The 14,795-nt window shown below is 56.9% G+C and overlaps 5 protein-coding genes across 5 annotated transcripts; 4 read left to right on the forward strand and 1 right to left on the reverse strand.

Annotated features, from left to right (window-relative positions):
* Positions 1-1,617: 1,617 nt before the first annotated feature.
* Positions 1,618-4,461, forward strand: B0T15DRAFT_518319 (helix-loop-helix DNA-binding domain-containing protein). The gene is made up of 2 exons (XM_062868353.1): positions 1,618-2,417; positions 2,477-4,461. Exons 1-2 carry the CDS (start codon positions 1,833-1,835, stop codon positions 3,989-3,991), a joined length of 2,100 nt encoding a protein of 699 aa, XP_062726149.1. The 5' UTR covers positions 1,618-1,832; the 3' UTR covers positions 3,992-4,461.
* Positions 4,462-4,663: 202 nt separating this feature from the next.
* Positions 4,664-5,417, forward strand: B0T15DRAFT_518320 (uncharacterized protein). The gene has a single exon (XM_062868354.1). It carries the CDS (start codon positions 4,838-4,840, stop codon positions 5,339-5,341), a length of 504 nt encoding a protein of 167 aa, XP_062726150.1. The 5' UTR covers positions 4,664-4,837; the 3' UTR covers positions 5,342-5,417.
* A 601-nt stretch (positions 5,418-6,018) lies between these two features.
* Positions 6,019-9,140, forward strand: B0T15DRAFT_35602 (Man1-Src1p-C-terminal domain-containing protein). Its single transcript, XM_062864148.1, has 2 exons — positions 6,019-7,943; positions 8,070-9,140. The coding sequence occupies exons 1-2, from the start codon at positions 6,367-6,369 to the stop codon at positions 8,701-8,703; spliced, it is 2,211 nt and encodes a 736-aa protein (XP_062726151.1). The 5' UTR covers positions 6,019-6,366; the 3' UTR covers positions 8,704-9,140.
* Positions 9,053-10,814, reverse strand: B0T15DRAFT_35571 (uncharacterized protein). The gene is made up of 5 exons (XM_062864146.1): positions 10,626-10,814; positions 10,433-10,538; positions 10,283-10,360; positions 9,637-10,209; positions 9,053-9,549 (listed from the first exon to the last, which is right to left on the reverse strand). The coding sequence occupies exons 3-5, from the start codon at positions 10,344-10,346 to the stop codon at positions 9,173-9,175; spliced, it is 1,014 nt and encodes a 337-aa protein (XP_062726152.1). The 5' UTR covers positions 10,347-10,360; positions 10,433-10,538; positions 10,626-10,814; the 3' UTR covers positions 9,053-9,172.
* A 1,222-nt stretch (positions 10,815-12,036) lies between these two features.
* B0T15DRAFT_35646 (major facilitator superfamily domain-containing protein) lies at positions 12,037-14,557 on the forward strand. The gene is made up of 5 exons (XM_062864150.1): positions 12,037-12,208; positions 12,290-12,315; positions 12,403-12,714; positions 12,776-12,847; positions 12,914-14,557. The coding sequence occupies exons 2-5, from the start codon at positions 12,309-12,311 to the stop codon at positions 14,086-14,088; spliced, it is 1,566 nt and encodes a 521-aa protein (XP_062726153.1). The 5' UTR covers positions 12,037-12,208; positions 12,290-12,308; the 3' UTR covers positions 14,089-14,557.
* The last annotated feature ends 238 nt before the right edge of the window (positions 14,558-14,795 follow it).

Here is a 14,795-nt window from a genome sequence, read left to right on the forward strand (position 1 = left end):
CCCGGGCACTCAGCTGTCTACCTTCAGGAAGAGGCAGTAAATAAACATCCTACCTGTTTCGGACCGACCTGACTGGAGTCATTCAAGTGTCTGGAGAACAAGCTGGCTGCCTGCTCCGCCAGGGACGCACCGAGCACAGGGCAGTATCGCAAGATGAATCAACCTCCCAGGTTTCCCGGCGGCATGCAGCAACCACGCGACGCGATTGTTCGAGGCCAACAAGCCACCCCCAAATCTGGGGTTGCGCCACCGGGGTCAATGGAGTCATTGGGCCCCAACCCTACCGACCTAAAATCGAACCTTTTCACGGGTCTCGGTGAGCAAAGCGAGACATGCACTTTAACCGGGTTCCTCAGAAGCGTCATCATGCATGACGGCCGCTGCCGAGAAGGGCTGTCTCGTGACGGTGCATTCGGGGATTTATGTTCAGCTGCCAACTTGGAGCGCGGGGAGCAGGGACACCTTCTCAGCTTTCTATCGGCATCTAGTACACCATGTAGGTAGTGTATGTGCATACGTGTATTGTAGGTATGTACATACATACCTCTATGTACAGCCGACGTCCTCGGAGGTTGCCCCCACTCGACGTGGGTTTCGATCTGTCAACCAAGAATCAAGCGATTGTATGTAGGTGGGGCTCATGCGCCGTCGGGACGCCAGCGCCGGCTGCAGGCTCATCCGCCTCGCATCTTGTTGCATTTCCACGGCATCGCTTCTCCATTTTCGAAGCAACCGGGAAGCCCCGGCGCTGGCAGTGCGAGACTGCGAGCAGCCGCGAGCAGCCGCGAGCAGTCGATAGGCGCCTTTCGCTTTAGGCCCAAAACTATCGGGTGAGGGGATCCTTTTGGCATGGAGCTGTAAAGTTCGCTATCAAGGTCGAGTACTAATCCCGTACTCCGTATCTCTCTTGCGTGCCTAATAAAAAACTTTCCAGCTCGGTCCGATCCCGATGCCTCGGAACGCCGCATGTTGGCCTTGCGCTCTGACGAGTGCGGCCTGCATCTGCTGATCCGGCTGGACCCGAGAAGCAACTTCCATCTACACAGTAAGATCGTGTACAACATGTTCTTTACCGGACGAATATGTAAGAGGGCCAGTTGCACAACCGACGAACATGTCTTACAGGATGGCTCCTCTGTTGGGAGGACACCATGAGTTTTTCCAGAGATCTCGCATACTTTCCAGGCCTTCCCAGCCCTACTCGCAGCCTCTATTGGTCTTTTGGCAAATAATGTAACCATTACTTAGCGGAGTTAGTAACATCACCCGAGGTCTGGGCGGGCCAACCACCTGAAGACTCTGTTGGACGGAACTCGACGGCTGCGGGGCGGCGGAGCGGGGCAGTAACCGGAGCGTAAATTAGCACACATGGCCGTGGGGCAGCACACCTGGCGCACTGGCCACAGAGCGCTCGGCTTCGTCCCATTTGAATCTGCGTCCCCCCACCACCGCCCACCTTCAGGGTCCCGACTCTGAGAGTCCGCTCAGCATCGCCAACAGTCGCGGCTGTCGATGCCTTGAGGGACCCCGAAGGCTCTCCCTCGCTCCCCCTCGTTCCCGGGCGCTCCATCGGCTATTTCCCCGCAGTTCGGTGCTCCACGGAACGGTTTTGTTCTCGGTGCGTCTACTTGTGGAAGTGCGAGCGACGAATTTCAGATGAGACAAGCCGGCCCGTGTCCCGACCGAACGATCTCGGCTTGCTGCAGGTGCTCCGTCTACTGAATTTACGTTCAACAGTCGGGTTTGCCCCGATCACCGTGCGCAACAGACGGGATTGACGTGTTACGGCCCTTTGGAGTCCCGCTGCATTGCACCTACAGACTCGCGCCGATATGGACTCGTCAACTTGGGCCGTCGCCGACCATTCGGCACATCCCGCGGCCGAGGATGACTTCCAGCAGTTCCTAGACATGAATGGCATGGGAAATCTGGCCGACGGGATCAACTACAACTTCCAGCACTTCCAATCCTCAAGCGGTCCCCAATTGCTACAGTCACATCCGCGGGAGCAGCTGGACATTCCTATGAGCGGCACCGACGCACCAATTCTCCTGTCGCCAGCAGTGCCCTCGATGCAGCACCAAATGCCTGCCATCAGCAATGCTGGGTCCTACCAGACCGTTCCCGCAACCATGATGCCGCCTCCCACTCCAAGCGAGGCAATCGTCGACAGTATCGATGCCCAGATCCAATTCCTCCAGCAGCAGAAGCTGCGGCATCAGCAAAGACGGATGGAGGAACAGCAAGTTGCCTTCTTCGCCCGTCAGCAAACCCGCATGGTCCCTCCAACCCCCCAAAGCCTGGAGATCCAGCCCCGAGCCAACCAGTACTATGCCCAGTCCAACGCACCCGAGCAGCAGCAGCAGCAGCAGCAGAGCATGGAGTATCGGTACCAGAGGCTAAAGGACCAGTCGGATGTCTGTTGCGAACCCCCGCCCGGTTTCATTCCATCGGCAGGCGTGCTGACTGTTTCCAGATGTCCTTTACTCCACTGGTCTCGCCCGCGGTTACGCCGCTCGATACTCACTTTTCGGTTGATTCGCAGTTTGCCGTATCCGGTGCCTACTTCAGCCCGTTAACGTCGCCTGCTTTGCATGCTCAAAATGATCCCCTTGCCATGTTCGACCAGATCCACAGCGCTGTGTCAACGAGCTCACCTGTGGAGATGGAACTGGACTCGACGGCCGCTCCTGCAATGCCGAATTCAACGCCCGGGGATCTAGCCAAGAAGACGCGAAAGAATGCGGCAAAGGCAAGAGCAAAGCCGGGCATTAAACAGTCACCAATCTCGAAACCCCTACGCAGAAGGACCGTAACCACCCCGAGCTTGAACGCGCAGGTCCTCAGCGAGCTTGCTGAAAGCGTCGAGCAGAACCAAGATCCTCACTTACTTCCCACCCCCATGATGCAGACATCATCCTCATCCACCACAGCAGTGACGGATCCGGAGGACTCGGTCTCTCCTGAGTCTCTAAACGATACGACACCTGTTGAGATGCCTCCACCCCCGATTCCTAAGCCGCGGTCTGCAAAGCCGTCCCCTTTCATCGCCCCGCAGGCGAGTGCGGTTCCAAGCTCTCTTCAATCCCAGCGACCATGCCTTGCGTCTCCTGCAACTCCAGCTTCGCTGATGAAACTAAGTTCACCAAACGCTCGCGGTGCTGGCGCCCGGGCTGGGAGCCACGACGCTGTCGATACAGATCACATCGAGACATTCGAGCTTCCGGAATCGGCAAACTTTCCAAACAGGAGCGCAGCACCTACCAGCGAGCCTACGCCAACACAGCCCTCGCACGACACCGGTTCCGCCAGGACTCCTTCACTCGTACCTCCCCCTTCGCCGTCCGTTGTGAGGCCGGCCGGCACATCCTCAGCGACCCAGAGCCCGCAGCTGCTTGCCGGGTCTGGGCTCAGCGCAAGGAAAACGCCCCAGCTCCTGCCAAGAGGGAGCAAAAAGCGAGGGAGTGTTAGCTCGATTCCCGTCTCGCCAGCCCTGAGACCCAAGATATCACCAAACATCAAGCCCCTGCTGCCCGGCGGGCCGGACGTTGAAGAGGCAGCCTCGCATCTTCTCGCCACGAAGTCAAACTACCAGCGCATTCTCGAGGGCAATACGGTGCCTGGCGTCTCGTATCCGAGCGAGCTGTCGACCAACCTTACCTCCAAACGCACATCACACAAAATTGCCGAGCAGGGTCGCCGGAACCGGATCAACTCGGCTCTCCAGGAGATCGCCACGCTGCTGCCCCGGCCGCCAAAAGACAGCGAGGGCGAGGTTAGCGACAGTAAAGACGGCAAGAAGGACAAGAGCGGGGGTGTGCCCAACAGCAAGGCGAGTACGGTTGAGATGGCGATCGAGTACATCAAGCAGCTGCAAAAGGAGGTGGCCGAGGCGAATCGGCGGGCCGAGGAGGCCGAGAAAAGGCTAGAGCTAAAGGTCGACAGCAAGATGGCGGACGGTGAGGAGTCTGGGGGTAAGGATGGGGAGTGATTTTGGGATGGAGTGCGAGGAGAACCTCCAAGAAGGGTTGCATCGTGGGAACGGAAAAGTACATTCTTACATTATGGCGTTGTCGGATATACGAGGCTTTTGAGAGCCCGCGAGGGCGGAGGCAGCCCTGCTGCGATGACCGAGTGAGTTCCGTAATATCTTTCTACAGTACCTACTAGTACCTACCAACCTGTAACCACACGGAAGGCAATCGACTCTATAGGCTGCGGCGGGATCTTAAAGAGGGCCAAGCGCGGGAATCTCGCATGAGATCGATGTGAGGTACCTACTATGTAGGAGTGCAAGAGTAGGAAATACCCGAGGGCCAATAATGGGAAGATGACGTTCAGAATCATCTTCACTCCCAACCGCACTATTGCTGTAATCACTGGACATACCTAGATAACAGTAGGTTGTAGTGATAACTTGCACAATACTATCAGGGGGGTTGGGTGCCTCCACTCCCGGGCGGACAGGTATGTTGGACTGGCCCGATCGGGGGATATGGGAGTGGAACGTCGGCGACGTGTACCTCAGCTGTTTCACGCGACCTGACAGTGGCATGATGATCGACTGCAGTCGATGGCACCTGCAGATTTTTGGTTAAGCTGGACATAGTCGTGTACGACTATTGGCAAGGTGCAGCCCCTCTGTACCTAGTTAGTAGGTACCGTATAAGACGTGTTTGCCCCGGTAGGTACCTTATGTATGGGGCTTCAAGAGTGGCGAATTCTGACGGACATATATAACTTGCGTGGATAGCCGCCTGGCAGCACTCCAACCTTCCCCTTCCTTCCAATATCGAACATCAGACGCGAGCGTAAGGTACCGAGCAACACGCATACCATGTCTCGCCATGCCGGCCCTATCAAAGAACTAGTAAACCTCTACGACACCACCACGGCCGCGGCAGCCGCCGAAGCCGAGATCCTCGAGGCCGCGGGAACTGACACCACAGCGAAAACACCGGCGAAGGTGAGATCGGCAGGCAGGGACACCGACAACAGCCCCTATCCATCAGTGGATATTTTTGCCGCGCCATCGCACTGGACCCTGCTCGTTGCTGTGCCTGGGGTAAAGCAGGAGGATGTTAGTCTCTGCTGGGACGACCGGAGTTCGACGCTAGCGATCAGAGGAAACGTGGCTACGCCTGGTGGGTACGAGGAAGAGGAGATGGGAAGGATGGTCTTGGGGGAGCGGAAGGTGGGTGCTTTCGAGAGGGCGATTCGGCTACCACCGGGGGAGGAAGAAGAAGGAGGAGGAATGTTGGTTGATGGGGAGAGAATGACGAGCAAGCTGGAGGACGGAGTCATGATTGTGACGATGCCGAAGACGAAGCCTGGGGAATGAATGCAGTGTTCTTCTGCGTGTATTAGTTACCAGATACCTACGGAAATCTACTAGCAGTTTCGTCTGCCTACCTCACCTATATGCGAGGAGCCATGTCATGGTTGCGATGGTCTATGTTACGGGCGAGCCTGCAGGTTTGTTACTCCAGCGTAGACGACATAGTACATACTGTACCTCTACGGCAAGAGGGAAAGAAGCCACTAAGATGCGCTAGTTTATTAGATCATTCAACTCTGTGCACTCTCACAGCCTTTCACGAACAGTACTCGGCAGCTCCTGTTTGACGACAGCAGCATGAGACCTGCTCAAAATTGGCAAATCCTGTTTTGAGGTCGGAGCCCAGGGAGGACACACCACTCCAAGGTCAGAAAAGGTCGTACCGCAAGCTTATCGACCAGATACAGGTAGATTTACGAGTACTAGTAAAGCAAAATAGGATTAAATAGCATTAAATCAAAATGGAGGAATGAGACGGGAGAAGAAGATTAAGGGAAAGAAGAAAGCAAAGAAGAAGGAGATGAAGATAGGGGAATAGCTAGAGACAGATCCGTCAACTCTTCCGTGAGCTACATAGTACGGCATTTTGTGACCAGATGGAGCACATTGCGTTTGGTGCAGTCGGGTTGGTTTAAGCGACTCGCTCCAGGGCTCTAGGCTCCATCCGTCGCCACCGTGGCAACCGCATCTCCGCTTTCTTCGTGAGACACGTCTTCTCTTTTGTTTTGTACTAGTAGTGTAGCGCTGCGCTTCCCAACCAGAAGGTTATCAAACCACCAAACCTTTTTTTTGCCCTTCCCCACCGCGCCCCTTATCGATTGAGGCCGAACGGAAGTTTTGCTGTTCTGCCACATTCAGTGGCAGTCTGCACACGCAATTGATCAACAAGCGAACTAAGAAAGTTGCTACCGAATAAGCTCTCGCTGCACCTGACTCCATCCATCCTGTGCGCAAACAAGAACGTGTCGCGGGGCCACATAGCTTTTCATCATCCCTCCATCGCGCGACTCTGACCACGTCTCGGCATCATGTCGGACACGGAGAGCGTCGACTACCTGCAAGCGGACTTCGACCCGTGGTCGCTGACCGTCCCGCGCCTGCGCTCCATCCTCGTCACACACAACGTCCCATATCCATCAACGGCGAAAAAGCCACAGCTGATTGACTTGTTCAACGAACATGTCCAACCGCAGTCGAGGCAACTCCTGGCGACACGCGCGCGTGCGAAGCGGTCGAGTAGAGGGATCGTGGACGCTGATTCCCAGAGCACGACGAGCACCGACTTCAATGACGAGGTCATGCCGCCCCCGCCTTCGGCGAGGCGGTCTCGGTCGCCGAGAAAAACTACCAGGATCAAGCGCGAATCTGAGGAGCCTGATCGTGTTGCCCCAACACCGGTCTCCGCACGGCGCCGGGAAAGTCCTCGGAAGAGGCAATCGCGGTCGGCGACCGCCCAGCTAGCGCCCGCTTCCGACACCGATACAGCTCCCGAGGCTGAGCCACCTCGATCTGTCAGGCGTGATCGGCATGTGAGCCCGGTGCCCAAGCTAGAGCCTCCAGAGGAAGACGACTTCTTCAAGCGAACGCCCGAAACCGCGAGCGTGTTCAGCAGCGAAAACCCTTTCCAGAGTGGAGCCAATTCGCCGGCTTCTGCTTTGAAAACGCCCACTAACCGCCGGAAGACCTCTGGCTTGGACTCTTTTCTAAAGCATACGCCTTCTACTGCTCGCCGGCGGACGGACGCCCACGTTTTCGGGGATGCGGAAGCCTTTCCGACCGTTTCTCGGAGCATTGAGATGCCCCTCAGTCGGGTCACTAGGCCCAAAACACCCGAGGTTGAGGCTGACGAAGAGTTCACCCCTGAAGAGCAGCTGGCGCTCAACCAGGAAGAGGCAGCCCACCCTGAGTTGGCTGTTGCGCGGAGGGCCGGCGAACCTTCGCCGAAGCGCGGCGGCTCAAGCTTGGCGACTCCCATCTGGGTTCTCATTACAACACTGTTCGTCGCCTACGCAGCGTGGTACAGGCAAGAGAAGATTGCAGTGGGATATTGTGGGCTTGGGCGGCAGCCGACTCAATTAGTCCCTGCCAATATCCAGCTTCCGGAGTGGGCCGTTGAGCTAGGCTCGAAATTGGATATTCACGACATCCAGAACGTCCCCGTCCCAGACTGGCTTACCGGTGTCCTCGAGCCGCAGTGCGAGCCTTGCCCTCCACATGCCTACTGTTACGAGGACTTCACAGCTCGCTGCGAGCCCGACTTCATCCTGAAGCCTCACCCACTTTCCCTCGGCGGCCTTGTCCCTCTGCCTCCCACCTGCGAGCCTGACGGCGAAAAGGTCCGACGTGTCCAGGCCGTCGCCGACAAGGCGGTCGAGGAGCTGCGTGATCGAAGGGCCAAGTATGAGTGCGGTGAGCCGCTTGAGCCCGAGGGGGAGCCTTTGGACAGCCCCGCCCTGGAAGAGCAAGAGCTGAAGGAGATCCTTAATAAGAAGCGCAGCAAGAGAATGGCCGCTGAAGAGTTCGACGAGCTCTGGGCTGCGGCCATCGGTGAAGTCAAGGCACGGGATGAAGTTGAAGTTCACCAGGAGCAAACTGAGGCTCCCGAGTAAGTTATTTCATCTTCTATCCTTTTCCCCGCATGGGCTGTACCGGATCGTTTCATGTGCACATCCTTCATCTTCACATCAGCTTCTGACCACGGGACTAACCAGACCCGTCGCCGAACCCATAGAACCGGAGGTGCCGTTGCCTTTCCAGCCACCAAAATATCGTCCACCTCTCTCGCTCGCCTTTCGTACTCCTGTGCGCTCCGCCGATCCGTCAAACTCGGAGTGGCTCGACATCGAGTCAGCATTGGTGGACTGATTCTCTCACTGCTGTCCCTCCTCTACGGCCGCCGCCGCTACATCCACAACCGCGCCCTGGCGGCGCAGATTCCAGCGCTAGTGGACGAGGTCTTGGATCGTCTGGCCAACCAGAAGGAGGTTGCCTTCGAAGCCGGCGACGAGGACGCGTTCCTCTTCCTCCCAAATCTACGCGACGATGTTCTCCGCTCGATGCACAGTCTTTCGGACAGGGAGCGGCTCTGGCAACGCGTGCGCGCCGTTGTCGAGCAGAACAGCAATGTCCGCACAGGGCAGCGTGAGGGTCGTAATGGCGAGGTTGGGAGGGCCTGGGAGTGGATAGGACCCAGCAGGCTCGGTGCCGGCGACGGTTCGTCCCACCGGCGGCGCAAGAGTGGACGCGTCTCGTGGGGCCCGGATGTGAAGATGGAGATCGAGGAGGCTTCCAGCAAGCCGGCGTCGGAAACGCTGGAACGGAAGGCCGTCCACCGGAAATGGGAGGAAGGTCGCCCTATTTACTAATCATGACCGAGACGCCATCGGTGATAAGCTCTAGGACATGTTAAAACTCTTTTTGTACCGTTCTATGTATGTCTTTTGCATTACATTCCTTGGCCTGCAACCACTCGGACTGGTCACCCCCTAGCAGAACAGGGGGAATTGGCTGGCTGTTTGGGCTCTTGTCATACTGCTATTTCTTTTTTATCTTTCCTCTTTTTGATCCTACTTCCAATTTTCAGTCGGCTTTCTGAGAATTTGGACGGCGTTTGGGAAGATTGGACGCGCAGGCAAGCAACGGCTTGGTATTCCACCTGATACCCCTATTCCCAGCGAGGGGACCTAAACACACAAGATCGAACTTTCACACTTACTTACACTCAATATTACCTACCCTTTACCTCAGACCATGCCTAGACCGTGAATTGTAGAACTTTCCCTCCTGGCCATCTAACCCCCCATTTTATTTATCCTATATCTCTACGGTTTAAACTCAGCTACTCCTCGTATTGTGGATATCCAACACCAAGATATCCGTGGCGCCCACCGTTACCAAGTCGTCCATGACGGGCGCGATGCGCTTCTTCTCCACCATGGCGCTGACGGCTACCCACCCTTCCTCATCGAGTGACGTGACGGTCGCGGCGCGCTTGCCAGGGGTGATCTTGGTCGCCTCGGGCAGTTTCACGCGAGGTACGTTGTACTGGCAGAGCACGTACTTCTGGGCCGTGATGACGCCGCCGATGCGCGAGGCGATCAGGTCGACCAGCGCGGGGTTGCTGGGCGCTTTGGACTTGATGAGGATGGCTGAGCTGTCGACGACCGTGTCGATTGCTTTGAGCCCGGCGGCTCTCATTGTCTCGCCGGATTCTGGGGGTGAGAGCGGAAGGCAAAAACGTTAGTAGGAGTTGGTGGGATTATTCGGCGAGGAGGGTTGAAGAACGCGGCTTGGCCTACCAACTAAGTCGACGATGCCATCCGCCACACCCAGCGCGCAGGCGGCCTCGACGCTCCCGCTGAGCTCAATGATCTTGGTCCGGAGCTTTCTGCCCTCGAACTTGGCTGCATCCGTGACGCCCTCGGACTCCATCTCCAGCCGGGCAAAGTACTCGGTCGCGAGGTGCACAAAGCTAGTGCCGATGTTCTTCCCGATCAGGTCCTTGCCCTGGGAGTACTCGCCCTTGGCGGGCACCTGGACTTGCAGGCGGCAGGCGCCGAAGCTGAGGTCCATGACCGTTTCGCAGCCCTGCGGCTTGCCGTTCGCGGCCGAGTTGGGATCCCACTCATTGCTCATGCGGCGGGCGCGCGCGAGCGCCCTGACGCCGGCATCGTGCTCCTGCACCTGGTCGTAGCCCGTGATGCCCAGGTCGACGCGGCCCTCGCCGACAAAGGTGGGGATATCTGCGGCGGGGAGGAAGACGAGCGCGATGGGCAGGTTTTTGACGAGCGCGATGTCGAGGCGGTTCTCACGCCTGAATTGGATGTCGGCACCTTCGAGCAGGTTTAGGCTCGCTTGGAGGAGGCGACCCTCTGGCGAAAATAGGGGGGTCAGCCAGGGTCTCGGGCGCTCGAGTTCAAGGAGATTGTTGTGGGCGTAACACACTCTTGGGCACTGCGAAGAGCAGTCGGCCTTCTAGGCTTTCCAGACGGATCAGCTCTTGACTCATGGCGGCTAGGGAGTCTGGTTCTCGGAGAAGGGGTTGAGGAGGAAGACCACGGAAAGAAGCGAAGGTTTATTGGGGAATAAACTAACTGGTTGACCAGATCCATGGTGGCTGATGTGACACGGAAGCGGGCTTTTCTAGTCTAGGATCGCGCAGATGGCGCGCAAGCAGACTGCAGAAAGAGACACTCCTGACCTGACTATTGTCAGCAGTCCGTTTATCGCGGAGGCACTGTGTTAATGCCAGAGAACGGAAGGAACCAAGAGGGTGATGGCGGGGTACCTGACTAAGGGCCCCCCACGTACTCTGTCGCACAGCAGCGGCTCGTCCTTGTCCAATTGGGTCTGCGAATTCCTGTAGAACTCAAGAATATATATTGCCGATGTATGCACGTGCTGGCAGGTAGCTATGCGCAACTATTGCAGACCAAGGGGTATTGTTTGGTCGAGTGTCGAGTCAGAGGCCGAATTTTTGGGCAGCTTAGCCCACGTTCCTGGATCGGAGCGTCGTCAATGGTGCCCCTCCGTCGCACAAGGTGGGGCAGCTTGCCCGTCCCCGCCAGCTTAATTGATTTATCCGCGCGGTATCGAGATCAAGTTGACTTGCTGTGTAAGGTGTTCGGTATAAGTTGTTCAAAATATAAGCTCCTTTTGACCTAGGCAGTTACTAGCAGTTTATATACCATGGACAAACATCTCTGACCAAGAGTTTCCTATACGTAAGTCCCTATGCATCGATACATATTTGCCGCTGCTGCGGAACTGAGCTCAGGTCTCGAAGGTTAGTCCTTGCTTTGAAGTTGTAGGCTTCTATGACTTCTGAGCAAGGCAATGGTCACGAGTTGATAGTTTCTCCGCTGTTCAGTGTACCCTGTAAGTGCTTGACTAGCCGGTTCCAACTGAACGGGGAGTAGATATTGAATTGTTGATGTGTCAAGAAACGGCAACCTGGAAACAGCGGGGCCTATGTGTTTACCTAAGGTACAACCCCTGACACAGGCGTTTCGGCTCCCCCGTAACGTCATTTGTTTGCACCCCTATTCACAGTGGGCCTGCCGTGTAAGGTGTGCATGCCCAGCCTGGCGGCGCAGCGCTGATACGCTCGAAGATAACAGCTGGGCGCATCTCGAATGCCGGTCAGCTTTCCAAAGATCCCGTCTTGCATGCTGTACCAAGCTCGCATGCTCGCTTTCTCTCTTTTTCGTCCTTCTCTTCGCCGTGCATTGATCGTTCGTTCATTCGTTCTGCATACCTATCGATCAAGCCACTCACCGCAGAGCCGGATACTCGGATTGTGCAACGTCAACAGGGGAACCGCAACTCGCAATCAAACAAACAGCTGCGCCAGAAGACGGGGAGGTCTGCGGTGCACTCTGTGCTTTGATGCCGTGCGATGCGCCTGTTCTGCGCAGGTGTCACGGCTGATGTCTTGACATGGTGAGTTAATATGCCCTATACATGTCTGCTGTACAGCGCCGGGAAGCAGCGTACCTATATAATTAGTAGTAGCTGGCACGGGTAGCGGCTGCTGACACTGTTTCGCCATGGCAGAGGATTTGAGTGTCAAGTCGCATCCCACCACTAGAGCTTCGAGGCCCAGTAACTACCTGGAGCAACGGTACCACAGGACAGGGGCGGCAGCCGGTCGACCGACATCCAGGACCAGGTACCGTCCGTCTGGAAGCCGGATCCGGGACGCGGGAAGGCGACTGTCGGGTGCTCATTGCGGTGGCAGCGGCGACGAAGACGGCCACGATCACGACGACGACGACGATACCCCGAAGATGTCGACATGGGCGGGTCAGCCAAAGGTGGAGGGGAGTTCTGAGACGGTGCGCATGGTGTTGTTGACCTGCGTCTCTATCGGTATTACGTCCGTACCTGCGCTTTTCGCTTGGCAGGGAGTGCCGGTGACCAGTATTGTGCTAACCGGTGTGTGCTTTATAGCTTCACGTGGGGTGTTGAGATGACCTGTGAGCCGACCCTCCCATGACCCAAGCCCCTTGACTTCGGCCCCATGTGGACACAGTGCTAACGGTACATGTACAATGGTGCAACAGACTGCACGCCATACCTGCTATCGCTCGGACTGACGAAAGGGCAGACGTCCATGGTTTGGGTGGCAGGACCAATATCGGGCTTGATCGTGCAGCCGATAATAGGCGTCATTGCCGATGAGTCGACGTCGAAATGGGGCAGACGCCGGCCCATCATAGCCATCGGGTCTCTCATCGTCGCCTGCAGTTTGATAACGCTGGGCTTCACCAAGGAGATTGTGGCCTCCTTTGTATCCGACCCTCACGCGGCCAAGACACTGACCATCATGCTTGCCGTCCTGTCCCTCTACAGCGTTGACTTCGCCATCAATGCAGGTAAGGCCGTGCACAGACCGTGATTGCTGCCTGTTCCGTCACTCACACCAAGCCTTTCCAGTGATGTCTTGCGCGAGGAGCCTGGTTGTAGACACCTTGCCCATACAGAAGCAGCAGACAGGGGCCGCGTGGTGTAAGTGATATTGCTTCCCTTCCCCTCGTCGTGCTTTATTTCCCCGTGTCTGACAGCCCTCCTCAGCAAGCCGCATGAACTCCCTCGGACACATAATCGGCTACGCCATGGGCGCCGTGGACCTCGTCGAGATTTTCGGCCCGGGGCTTGGAGAAACCCAGTTCAAGCAGCTCACAATCATCGCTGCCCTGGGCATGCTGCTCACCTCGGCCATTACCTGCTGGGCCGTCACGGAGCGCATTCTTATCTCGGTGCGGCACGACCCTCGGCGGGCCCAGGGCCGCTTCAAGGTCGCCCGTCAAATCTGGTCTACGCTGTTGACGCTGCCTCCGCGCATTCGGGGCATCTGCAACGCCGTATTCTGGTCGTGGATCAGCTGGTTCCCCTTCATCATCTACAGCAGCACCTGGGTTGGCGAGACGTACTTCCGCTACGACGTATCCGCCGATGCCAGAACCTCGAATGATGCCCTGGGCGACATGGGCCGCATCGGGAGCATGGCCCTGACCGCGTACTCGACCGTGTCCTTTTTCAGCGCCTGGATCCTCCCGGCTCTGATCCGAGCGCCCGAGGAAGAGACGTTTACCCACCGGCCCCCGGCCAGCATCGCGCCTTTGGTCGAGGCTTTCAACAAGGTCAAGCCCGACCTGCTCACCGCCTGGGTTGCCGGCAACGTCGTGTTCGCCGTCGCCATGTTCTTCACCCCCTTCGCCACCTCGTTCCGCTTCGCCACGGTAATCGTCGCCCTGTGCGGCGTCCCATGGTGTGTCGCACAGTGGGCGCCCGTCACCTTCCTCGGCATCGAAGTCAACAAGTTGGGCGGTTCCTCCGACCCGGCTGGTGCCGCCGCCGCCAACAGCACCGCCGTGCCCTACCGCCGCCTGTCCAACGACACGAGCATCGAGATGCTCCGTCTCGAGCACGGCGGTGTCCTCGAAGCCGGCGCCGCCGGCGGCGGCACCCCGAGCAACGCCCCAACCGGCTCAACAGGTGAGCTGAGCGGCATCTACTTCGGCATCCTCAACATCTTCGTCACCATTCCCCAGTTCATCAGCACCATGATGAGCGGCGTGGTGTTTGCGGTGCTGGAGCCGGGCAAGAGCCCTGAACTGGCGACCGAGGCGCACCCCAGCGAGCACAGCGACACCAATGGACCGAACGCCATTGCTGTGTGTATGTTTATCGGGGCGCTGAGCTCGTTGGTGGCTGCTTGGTCGACTCGCAAGTTGAAGGACTTGTAGTGACCAAGTTAGGAAGACATACGGCTTTATCTCGGGAGGTAGAGCGGCGATGGGGACTGTCCTGAAAAAAAAAAAGAAAAAAAAAAAAGGGATTGGCTAGGTACCTTAGGAAAAGCTCTGTCCAGTGTAGTACTGTATAGATGGCTATAGCGTGGCGTTCTAGGGGCTTGGTACTGTACGGAAGCGTTTGTTTGGTCAACATTGGCATCACATCAATGGATTCTTCTTCTGAACATCATCATCGGCTTCATTCCCCTCAAGAAGGCTGTATATATACTGTAACTCATAGAATTCCTCGCTTCGTTTAGTAACCCGAACGGTCTGCCGCCAAAGGTGCTGTCAACCATTGGCTTCTGTGTCTGTCAAAGTGCGCTGGCGATGAGAATTTCACAGCAACGGAAAAAAAGGACCTCAACAGGCTCTAACAGCGCTCTCTAACCTGCAATTACGCAAGAAACAAGGGTAACCGTAATCGTATATATGTATGTACAACCCTCGCCAGCTCACCTCCTCTCTTCAACCACCCATACTGGGGCCTAGCTAGGTGCCTCAAGATATGATCGTCGTAGTCAAACGCGCCTGACGCCGGGGAAGCACGGAGATGGGGTGATTTCGGGATGCAATAAGAGGCAACAGAAGGCAACGCCTGCTTCTGTTCGTCCAAATGCACCCTTTTCCACCCGCACTGTGCCCATGCAAAATGTGTA

The sequence above is a fragment of the Chaetomium strumarium genome (genome assembly GCF_033439665.1).
Source record: "Chaetomium strumarium strain CBS 333.67 chromosome Unknown B0T15scaffold_1, whole genome shotgun sequence".
Taxonomy (NCBI): domain Eukaryota; kingdom Fungi; phylum Ascomycota; class Sordariomycetes; order Sordariales; family Chaetomiaceae; genus Chaetomium; species Chaetomium strumarium.